At 32.6% G+C, this 12,544-nt stretch overlaps 1 protein-coding gene across 1 annotated transcript; it reads right to left on the reverse strand.

Annotated features, from left to right (window-relative positions):
* Window positions 1-4,819: 4,819 nt before the first annotated feature.
* Window positions 4,820-5,905, reverse strand: LOC128132359 (polyadenylate-binding protein 2-like). The gene is made up of 4 exons (XM_052768881.1): window positions 5,769-5,905; window positions 5,656-5,717; window positions 5,426-5,574; window positions 4,820-5,326 (listed from the first exon to the last, which is right to left on the reverse strand). Exons 1-4 carry the CDS (start codon window positions 5,903-5,905, stop codon window positions 4,820-4,822), a joined length of 855 nt encoding a protein of 284 aa, XP_052624841.1.
* Between the last annotated feature and the right edge of the window lie 6,639 nt (window positions 5,906-12,544).

A 12,544-nucleotide genomic window follows, 5' to 3' on the forward strand; every position in this document is an offset into this window, starting at 1 on the left:
CTGGACTCGGCGAGTCCAGGATATGGACTCGGCGAGTCCACGCTGTTTAATGAAACCCTAATTTCTCGGGTTTGGGACCTATTTAAAGGGCCTTATGGTCGTCATTTGCACCCAACAGTCCATAGAGAGAAACCCTAGAGTGCTTTAGCGATTTGAGAGAGAAGGAAAGCATTTCTTGACATTTGTGTGTTGTTTAGCAAAGAAGAGGGAGGTTCTAGCCAAGAGGAGGCAAAGGAGACTGCTATTCGGTGGATTTGAAGCTTAGCCCTTCAATCTAAAGGTATGATTTCGGCTCATCTCCTGTTTTGTGAAGTATAATTGATTTTAGGGTTTCTTGTGACCTTGTTGAGTTGATTGGATGGCCAAATAGTCTCTTGCTAGTGATGAGACTTCGGATCTGGATCCATAGAGGTCCAGAGAGCCTCATTCATCAAGCTTTATAGAGAACAATGGAGGTTATGACCTTGAGTAGTGAGATTTGATGATAATTCTTCATATATGGTCATATAGAGGTTGTTTATGCACCAAGTCTGGGGCTTTACGTGGTGAATCAGTCTAGGAGGGCCAGATCTATGAATTGTTGGAGTAGATCTGACCTTAGAAGCAAGTTTGAGTGATTGCATGGCATGGACTCGCCGAGTCCGATGAGCAGACTCGGCGAGTAGCTTGAAGATTACCTTGGACCGGCCAGTGAGTGGTCCAATCGAGTCAGGGGTTGACTCAGTGAGTCAGGGCGAGTTAGAGAGGGTTGTCAAGTGGACTGAGTCGAGCTAGGACTCGCCGAGTCGTTCTTGAGACTCGGCGAGTTGAGTCGGGGTGGCCCCGCGATTTCTACCAGGTGAACTCGTCGAGTCAGGGGGGGAGTACTCGACGTGTAGAAAGGGAATCCTAGAGAGTTGGTGAGAACGTCTAGACTCGCCGAGTTGCCGTGTGCACTTGCCGAGTCCAGTCAAAGTTGACCGTTGACCGTTGACCTGTGTTGACTTCTTAGGGATAGTCAACCTTAGAGATTAAAAGTGTTAATTAGATTCATGTGATGTTATAGGAGGATTAGAGCTCGGAGGATCGAGCACGAGGGGTTTCCAGGGTTCGTGAGATACCGAGACACGCGAGGTGAGTCTTCTCACTATACTTTACCTTGAGTAGGTAATCAGAGCTATGTGTTAGTATATGTATGTTATGTGTATGCCATGTGTTGTACTGCATTATTTCTATGTGATTTATGTTGTGCATGATTACAGAGTTGGAACCGGAGGGTTCCTAGAGTTAGAACCTGAGGGTTCACAGAGTTGGGTGCACGGACCCATAGAGTTATAGCCTCGAGTGGCTAATATGTGTTTTATGTGGTATTTTGGGAAACTCACTAAGCTTCATGCTTACAGTGTTAGTGTTGTTGTTTCAGGTACTAGCGATGACCGTGGGAAGGCGTCGGCTTGATCTGTACACACGCAGGGGACTTTGATATATTTATGTGATCTTGGGATTTGTATGATACAGATTGGAATTTGGAACTTAATGTTTTTATGAAATTAAATGAGAAATGTTTTTTTTATCTTGCGAAAAATTATTTTGAAATTCACGGTGTAACAGGTGGTGCTCTATTTTCCGATGATGGATGGCGGTGGTGCTCTATTTTCTGGCGGTGGTGTAGATTACATGTTGTTGTGTTGGTCAGGCCTTCTTCAAAAAAATAGAAAAATAATAAAATTAATTTTTTAATAATTAAAAATGTCAACATGTTAAAAAAAACTGAAAAATTAAAGGAAAATGACATTATAGTCTTCTTATGTGTCACAAACGATAGAACATGCAAATTTAAACTAACGAGGGATGAAGCGTATAAGTTTTAACGGCATGAAACACGACCGAGTTAATTTTTGAAAATATAGACTAAACGTGTATTTTAACATATGTATGAAAGACAATTCATGTAATTTACTTGAATAACGACAAGAAATCAAAATCATAATAGTTTTTATTATATAGAACCTCAATTATTGGTTTTGTGCATTAAAATTGATTTAGAATTTATTAGTTATTTACTAAAGGCAATAAGAGATTGTTGATGTTTTTTCTTTAATATTCGAGAAGTTAATGATTTTGAAACAAAATTGAATAATTTAAATGTTTTTTCAATAATTTAATCAGAGTGATAGCCTTTTCGGTGGAGGTAATCCATCCGCCCTCCCCCCTTTTATCCTCATTTTATATCCTAACGCTATAGATTTGACATTTGATATACGCTTTATTTTATATATATATATATATATATATATATATATATATATATATATATATATATATATATATATATATATATATATATATATATATATATATATAAAATAAAGCGTATATCAAATGTCAAATCTATAGCGTTAAGGTGGGTTCAATTGAGAAAATAAAAAAGATTGAGAATGGAGGAATCATTTTCAGCCACTCATTTAATCTAAGCATAAAAGACACGGTGGCAAACTTGTAAATATCGTAATAACCTTCAATCTCAAATACGTAACTATAGAGAATTCGATAATTGTTCGTTCATCATCAAAAATTTTCCTCCAACCTTCAATAATCATCCAGATTTCTTCAACTAAACCGGAATTTCTTCGCTGTTCATGAAATTGGAATCAGAGTTATGGACTCGCAGTCACAGTCGACATTGAGGGACTTAGAATCGGTAATCACAGGTTCCCAATCGGATTTTCGGAAATCAAAATCAAATTGAGAAATCGATCAGAGATAGGATGTCGCATCTGAAGTCGAAATCAGAACTATATATGATGATTTGGAATTGATAACTTGATGTTTTTAACATTTTTAAATTAGTTTACTTGTTTGCACTCCAACTGTTTGATGAAATGCATAAACTAAATTAGCACGTTATATTCATATATGAATATGTTTTCTTACCTGAATCGGTATATGATTATTAAAAACACAAAACAAATATGCAAGTCTGTATGTTATTCATATGTGAATAACATATAAAAATTATATATATTTGTCAAAATACCTTCAATATTCATATATGAATATACATTGTAATATTCATATGTGAATATACTGTGTAATATTCATAAGTGAATATATCATCTAATATTCACAAGTGAATATACTCTGTAATATTCACATGTGATATACCATGTAATACTATGTAATATTCACATATGAAATATCATTTAATACTCATAAGTGAATATACCATCTAATATTCACAAGTGAATATACTATGTTAATATTCACAAGTGAATTCATCGTCCAATATTAAAATATGAATATACTATGTTTATTATATGTTATATTCATATATGAATGATACTTAAATTGTAAAAAAAAAATCATATTTTTTATTCATAAGTGAATAACGAATGTACTATAATAAAACCTGATGCATTGTTATTCATTTATGAATAACGATAGCTGAAAATATAAAAAAAAATAAAATTTTTATTTTATCTTAAAACTATATCAATATGGATCTCTATTTGTAGAGAATAAAAAATCATGAATTTTGGTATATTTAAAATCATTTTTTGATAAAAATAACTTATAAAAATTAAAAAAAAAAAACGAAAAAAACTATGTTTTTCTATATATTAAGGTAATGATTAGCATAGTTTAAGGAAATATGTTATGTTGGAAAAGACATGTGCATTCGTTTCTCATTTCCGCCGGTACGTTGGAGGCTTTTGCGGCAAAAATAAATGATTGGCTGAGAATGATTCCCCCATTCTCAACCTTTTTTTTTCTCAATTGAACCCTCCCCTATATATATATATATATATATATATATATATATATATATATATATATATATATATATATATATATATATATATATATATATATATATATATATATATATATATATATATATATATATATATATATGGGTTTGGATCAAATATGAATCACAAATATTGTGTGAATGTATGACCAAATCTTAACCATTAGATTAAAAGAATAAAATGTTATGATCTTAGGGTACATCTTATTTACATGGACTAGCATTTACTATATAATTACATTTAATTAAGTATAAAGGAAAATATGACATTTAATAAAGAGAGAGAAATGAGAATTATCTACATTTTAGGCAAGTAAGTTAAATTAATTAATGAAAATTAAATCAAATCTCATATTTTATTCAATGTATTTAAATTAAATCGGATTTTTTTTATAAAACGACTGCATTCAACACATATTTTTATTCATTCATTCTTAAAGAATATGATTTCATTAATTAGTTTTTTTTTATTCTTTGATTCTAAAAGAATCCATTGAGTAATCTTAAAGAATATATCTCGATTATTAAACAATAACCTATCATTTTTTAAGAAAAATATATTGCAATACAATCTCTAATACATTCTATAAAGAATATGATTTCATTAATTAATTTTTTGATTCTTTGATTTTAAAAGATCCATTAAGTAATCTTAAAGAATATACTCAAATATTAGACAATAACCTATCATTATTTAAGAAAAATATATTGCAATACAATCTCTAATATATTCTATAAAATGAGAATCATTTTTATAACACAAAACAAGAATATATACAAAAATTAAAAAAATATAAATAACCTTTTATACTACATTTTATAAGAATCTGTTATCATTTGTGAAGAATATACATAAAATTTATAAAATATAAAACATTCTTAAAGAATTTTTTATCATTCTAAAAGAATATGTTGTCAAATCTTTGCTTCGATTCCTCAATGACCATAGAAACGGAAAAACTAAAGTTGTATGGATTGTGATTTATCAACTGCCTCCTTCATACTCTGTTCAAATCTTTACTTCAATTCCTATTTCCTTTCGTATTTCTTCTGTGCTTTTCCAACATACCATTCTTTGTTATCAAATTTCTGACCATTAAGCCCTTCCACTACTTTACCAGCATCTTCAGCATTCTCAAAATTAACAAATCCAAAGCATTTGGAGTTCCCTTCAGCATCCCTCAGCACAACAACACTTGTCACAGTTCCAAATTCACTAAATGTATTGTTTAGATCATCATATGTTGTTGATTCGAACAGGTTTTTGACATAGACATTAGTAAACTTTGTCTTGTCGACAACTAGTTCTCTTTCTTGTTTGCGCAAAAAGGGTCCCACGTATACCTGTTTGTCGTTTAAAAGCATGTCCTTCAGTTTTTCAATGGCTTTTTGTGCAGATTCTTCAGCGTCGTATTGAACAAAACCATACCCCTTTAATTGCCCACTTGAATCTGTCGCAATCCTGCAGGAGAGAATATTGCCAAATGTAGAGAATGTGCCGTGTAAGGCCTTTTGGTCGATTGCCTTATCAAGAATCTGTTTTTTTTAGATTGTTCATACAAGTCAGTAGGTAAAGAAGACTATAAGAAAGTGGAAACAGTGATTAATAGATTAAGGTTTTTCTGCTTTGAATACCTTGATAAATATGTTTCCAGAGCCACTTTTGCGTACGCTTGGGTCTCGATGAGAATACATTATTCTGATCGCCTTCCCATTCAAAGGTGTGAAGTTCAGTACCTCCATTGCCCTTGCAGTTGTCATCAACATAACAAGAGGAGTAAGAACTAATGCTTTCAACAATGTTGACATCATAAGGAATTGCAATATCTAACTATGAGAAGGTGAATTTGTTAAACAACACTAACCATCTTGAGGATTCGCATAGTTGACATAGCCATAACCAAGCGATCGTCGAGTCGACAAGTCCCTGCAAACTCGAACATAAACCACTTGACCTAACTAGTTAAACAGATCATACAGCTGTGAATCTGTCACATTCCACTCCAGATCCCCAACATACAATGAAGTCGGCACAAACTGCTGAGCACCAGCAGGAGCAGCACCACCAACACCAACACTCACCGCCTGAGGTTGAATTTGAAACTGAGCCGCCATCTCAAAACCCTAGAAATATTTACCTTTTCCCCAAATTTTCTGATTTTTTGGCTTTTTTAACTTCCCTCTCCCTTTATTGATATGAATCCAAACCTAGATAGATAAATAGCCTGCAAATCAGAAAGCCTTTCCAACTCCGAACAAAGCAAACCATAGAAACCGTAGAAACTCCCAACTCTTTTTGTTGTTTTTTTAAATAAGATAGATAGAGAGATAGGAGAGGGAACGATATGAATATAAGGATAGATAAGTCGGAGATCCGGCGGAGGAGAGAGAGGATGTAATTATATAGTATATGCGAGTCTATGTAAATAAGATGTACCCTAAGATCACAACATTTCATTCTTTTAATCTAGTAGTTAAAATTTTGGCATACATTCACACAATAATTATGGATTATATATGAACCTAACTCTATATATATGTGTGTATATATATATATATATATATATATATATATATATATATATATATATATATATATATATATATATGGAAAAGTGAATATGTGGTTGTTATGTACTTAAGCTTAGGTATATAACCTTTTGAACGACGTAGTTTTAAACAAAAACAAATCCAATTTCATTTTCTCTTAGTTTTGTTTTAATAGAATACCATTGAATTAAGTTCAATTACAGAATTAAAACGATCAATTTTATATATTTTTATCTCAAATAATTATTGAAGCTTATAGAGAAAATAAAAAATTCAATATTTTTTAACAAATATTACTCAAATGTTTTGTATTTCAATTGAAAGACTATATCCAATGATTTTGTGAAAAAATTTAATTGAGTTATGATATGTTCTTCTTTTATCTTTTATTTTATTAGTTTTCACTTAGAAATTGGTAAGGTTGATTAAATGGTCACGACTTTTAATGCTTTAAGTTCTTAGACACAACGAAGAAAAAGAACATAAATTTAATCGATTTAGTAAGTCACATGATTAAGGAAGAATAGTAAAAGAGATATCATGATTAGTTTGAATATAAATAGATCAAAACTACATTGTTTGAAGGGTTCTATATATAAGTATATGTACATGACAGCCACATATTATCTAAGCCCATATATATATATATATATATATATATATATATATATATATATATATATATATATATATATATATATATATATATATATATATATATATATAGGGGAGGGTTCAATTGAGAAAAAAAAAAGGTTGAGAATGGGGGAATCATTCTTAGTCACTTATTTATTTTTGCCGCAAAAGCCTCCGTCGTAGTAGCGGGAATGAGAAATTAATAGACATGTGTTTTCCAACAAAACATATTTTCTTAAACTATGTTAATTATTACTTTAATATATACAAAAACATAGTTTTTTTTTGTTTTTTTTTTAATTTTTAAAAAGCTATTTTTATCGAAAAATGATTTTAAATATACCAAAATTCATGATTTTTTATTCTCTACAAATAGACATCCATATTGATATAGTTTTAAAATAAAATAAAAAGTTTAATTTTTTTATATTTTCAGCTATCGTTATTCATAAGTGAATAAAAATGCATCAGGTTTTATTACAGTACATTCGTTATTCACTTATGAATAAAAAGTATGGTTTTTTTTTTACAATTTAAGTATCCTTCATATATGAATATAGCATATAATAAACATAGTATATTCAGATTTAAATATTGGACGATGCATTCACTTGTGAATATTAACATAGTATATTCACTTGTGAATATTAGATGATATATTCACTTATGAATATTAAATGATATTTTCATATGTGAATATTACATAGTATTAAATGGTATATCACATTTGAATATTACATAGTATATTCACTTGTAAATATTAGATGATATATTCACTTATGAATATTACACAGTATATTCACATATGAATATTACAAGATATATTCACTTGTGAATATATTTACTTATGAATATTAGAAGGTATTTTCACAAATATATATAATTTTTATATGTTATTCACATATGAATGACATACAGACTTGCATATTTGTTTTGTGCTTTTAATAATCATATACTGATTCAGGTGAGAAAACATATTCATATGTGAATATAACGTGGTAATTTAGTTGATGCATTTCATTAAACAGTTGGAGTGCATACAAGTTAACTGTTATAAAAATGATAAAAACATCAAGTTATCAATTCCAAATCATCATATACTTCCGATTTCTACTTCAGATGCGATATCCTATGTCTGATCGATTTCTCATTTTGATTTTGATTTCCAAAAATCCGATAGGGAACCTGTGAGTACCGATTCTAAGTCCTTCAATGTCGACTATGACTGCGAGTCCAGAACTCCGATTCCAATTTCATGAACAGCAAAGAAATTCCGATTCCAACTGATTTCGTTTGCAAATCTGGGAAATTCTAGTTCCAAATCCGTTATGAACTTTAACAAATCGATGAAATTGATGAATTTGGGTTGCGAATTTGTCTTGAACAACGAACCTCCCAGCTACGAATATCGATGATTAAATAACACTGGATGACATTGATGATGGTTTAGTTGAAGAAATTTGGATGATTGTTGAAGGTTGGAGGAGAAATTTTGAGGATGAACGAACTGTTATCGAATTCTCTATAGTTACGTATTTGACATTGAAGGTTATTAACATATTTACAAGTTTGCCACCGTGTCTTTTTATGCTTAGATTAAATGAGTGGCTGAGAATGATTCCCCCATTCTCAACCTTTTTTATTTTCTCAATTAAACCAACCTCTCTCTCTGTCTATATATATATATATATATATATATAGGAACATTCAATCGAAAACATTTTTTATTGTGAAAACATTTGAGGACAAATTTGACCACACATTTTTTTTTAAATTAAAATTATCATAGAGTATTAATATAAACCAAGAAATAAGTAAAAAAAAAATAAAAAAAACCTCACTAACCAACACCACTCACCACCCAAACAATACCATCCACCATCACCACCCGTCACCGCCACCCACCTCCACTACCCATCACCACCACCCCCACCCACGAAAACCACCACCCAACATGATCACCACCATCTGCCACCTCTAACCACGACCATCATCCACCACAACCACCACCCACCACCACCAACCCCACCCACCACCATCACTACCTCCCACCACAACCACCACCCACCCAGCACCAACACCCATCTCCACCACCCATCACTACCACCCACCCACCATACCACCACCTGTCACTACCACCACCCATCACTACCACCCATCACCATCGACCACCACCACCCGCCACAATTACCTCCACCCATCACACGCCATCATCTCTATACGCACCACAACCACCACCTACCCACCTCTATTGCTCATCACTATCACCTAGCCACTACTCACAATTATGACCACCACCCAACACTACCACAAACCACCACCCATCACCTATCACCACTACTTGCCACCACTGTGACAACCCGAAATTTTCATTCTGTATGAACTTTATCAAGTCAATAGAAGTTAGATCAGTCGCAGTAAATTTTCAGACTTTTCCGTATAAGTTTGAGTATTTCAGGGTTTACACTTAAGGAGATATCAGGAGAGTGGACGCACTAGGGTTTTGTGCAACTCTGTTATTCCAAAACTCTATTATATTAGAGTTCATTTCGTGAATAAAAATATTTTCTGCCAAAAATCCCAGGAGTATATATAGAAATCTGAGCCATTTTCATTTATTAGTTACATTTCCAACTAGAGAAAAACCATTTTCTCTCTCACGGGTCTTCAGGTTTTCATCCTAAATCGTGAGTACCTCTCTCTAGTTGTATTATATAGCTAGTAATGTGCTTAAAAACATAGATTTCATAACAAAACAGCAAGATTCGAGAGTTTACCGCCCAAGAACACCTTGGGGAGTAAACTCTTTTATAAGGGTTAAATGATTCCTAGTCCTTTCCCCTTGTTATATAACTACCTTAGGCTTTTATGTTAGTGTAAATAAGACTAGAAATCATCCATGAACACCAAGAGTAAGGTGTTCACGGCCCAAGAAGTTCTTGGACCATGAACTCCAAACTCAAGGGCCAAAGAGTGCCTTAAACACTCCTAAAGCCTTGGACAATTACCTAGATTTACTCCTAGTTAAATGAAGCACCTTAAAACATCAAAGACCCGTCCCAAAGAGAGATTACGGCCGTAATCTCTTATGGTTTTGGTCTTTGGGCTGTGAACATCAAAGGGTGGTACCAAAGTGTGACTAAGGCCATCATTAGCCTTAGATAAATGTCTAAAACCTATCCTAGATGAGCATGGGACTTGAAAACGTAAAAACACCCCTTTCCATATGAGTTTACGGCAGTAAACTCAAAAGGAAATGGCCTTGGGGCCGTAAACTCCTCAAAGGAGTGTATTAATGCCCTAAACCCTTCCAATGATTAAGCCATCAAGTAGAATTGCTTCTAGGGATCATTTAGAACTTCAAATCACAAGATGACATGAAGCTTAGGAGCTTACGGCCGTAAACTCAAGATTTTACGATCGTAAACTCCTTATGTGAGGTTTATTGGAGAGTAAACTCATGTATAGGGTCGTTTGGAACCCCAAACCCATTTGCCTTGTCCCACAACAACTTAGATGCAATCCTTAGGGCTTGTAACACTTAAATAAAGTGTTTATCATGTTCCAGGATGTCCTAACATTTTCAATTTGTAATTTAAGACTAATTGGATGCATATATGTGTGATTATATGTTCATTAGGATCATAGTGTGTTTACAAGTCCTCACTTGACACCTAACAATCCTACACTGTACCATTCATCCAAACCACCATCTTCAGGTGAGTTCATACCCTTTAATCAATGTTTTTAATGATTTCAAATGCTTTAATGGGGGGAATACAAGTAGAAAATAGCATGTTATTTAATCACTCATATGTATTTATAACTGTGTTTTCATCTAGTAGATTTCACATACTTCAAAATGTGATGCATGAAATGGTTTTCTGTCTTAAAAATACCTTGGTAACAAAAGTATTACATTTGAAATGTTTATTAAAATGACATCAAGTCATTGTTAATTATTGTTCAAAACTCATAGATGTCTAGTAAAACCATTTTATCTTCTTGAACAAAACTATATCTATACACTTATGTTCTTATATATGTATTGAGGTTATAGTTTTCAGCCTTCATTCGGTTTCCCACACTCTTGTGTAGCAAGGGTGTATAAAACTGCTTGGACAACCAATTACCTTCCAGTTAACTATTATCGGGATAGTTAGAAGATACAAAACATTATTCCTATTACAAGGAATTACACCAGAGTCAGTTCATTCATGAGTCTATACTATACATTACATGTTACATGAATACGTCTACATAGATACGCTTACATGAATACCTTTACATAGATACATTTACCTGTATACACTTACATGGATACTTGTACCTAGATTCATGAGGATGATTTATTAGTACATTATGTGTAAAGTTTCCTTCCTATCCAAGTTCAATGGGATATCTAGATGGGACTAACCATTCTGGAACCCACCTGTTAGCAACAGTGGTAGATGAACATCTACAGATGCGTACGGTTATTACTTATACTAGGGGTACCTTTACGGGACTAACCGTTCCTTTAACCTGTTGTTCGCTATAGAGGTAAATGACCATCTATGGATGCCTACGGTTAATACTTATATTGGGAGTACCTTTACGGGACTAACCGTTCCTTAAACCTGCTGCGGCTACAGAGGAAAATTGAACACTCTACGGATGTTCAAAGGTTATACATTTCGCTTGACGCTATGTCGTGTTAATCCTAATACAAAAGGATAACACTTACATGTTTACATTTTTCGTATTACTTTATTTTGTGATCCATTCACATAAACGATGAGTTAGAGTAAGTACTGTTTGTAATAGTCAAAAGGATGGAAAAACTATCATTTTAGTAGCAAAACATTTGGGTCTTGGTAGAAGACTACATTTCATACTAGTAGGAAATATGAGATTTTCTAGGGTTTTCATACTTATATCAACTGTTTCATTCAAAGATTTACATAGCATACATAACAGCTTTCAAAAACAAGACAATGACACTTAAATACTTATGAATTCATTAGCTTTAGGCTGATACTCGCTTTCAAAATAACTTGTATTCTCAGGTCACCAGTAGACAGGTAGGATGGCCAGGTTTTTGAGAAGACGGAGCACAGACAAGACTCGTCTTTTATTTTGATTGTATATTTTGGTGTCTTATTACAATGAAAGAACAAAACATGTATTAAAACTTTACTTTTAATGCAATGGATGATGTTGTTGCTTGTTTACTACTTTACACTGTTGTGATATTGTACATGACGTCCTCCACCCCGGAACGTTTCCGCCGTTCTTGGTTTTGGGGTGTGACAGATTGGTATCAAAGTATTGTTTATAGTGAATATAGTATATCAACCCATAAAAGATATACTAACTGTAAATACATTGGGATTAAAACACTCTGTCTAAGAGTTTATACTTCTAAATAATAAAATGTTTAAGTAAGTATACGTGCATGCATTCATACTAAAATCAGTGTCAGAATGACAAGAACAAAAGTATTATGATTGTTGAATATCACAAGTAAGCCTAGGGATATATGGTTAGTCTTGGGAATGGTATAGCTTGATCAACTATGCTGGTCCA

Source organism: Lactuca sativa, chromosome 2 (assembly GCF_002870075.4).
Source record: "Lactuca sativa cultivar Salinas chromosome 2, Lsat_Salinas_v11, whole genome shotgun sequence".
Lineage (NCBI taxonomy): Eukaryota > Viridiplantae > Streptophyta > Magnoliopsida > Asterales > Asteraceae > Lactuca > Lactuca sativa.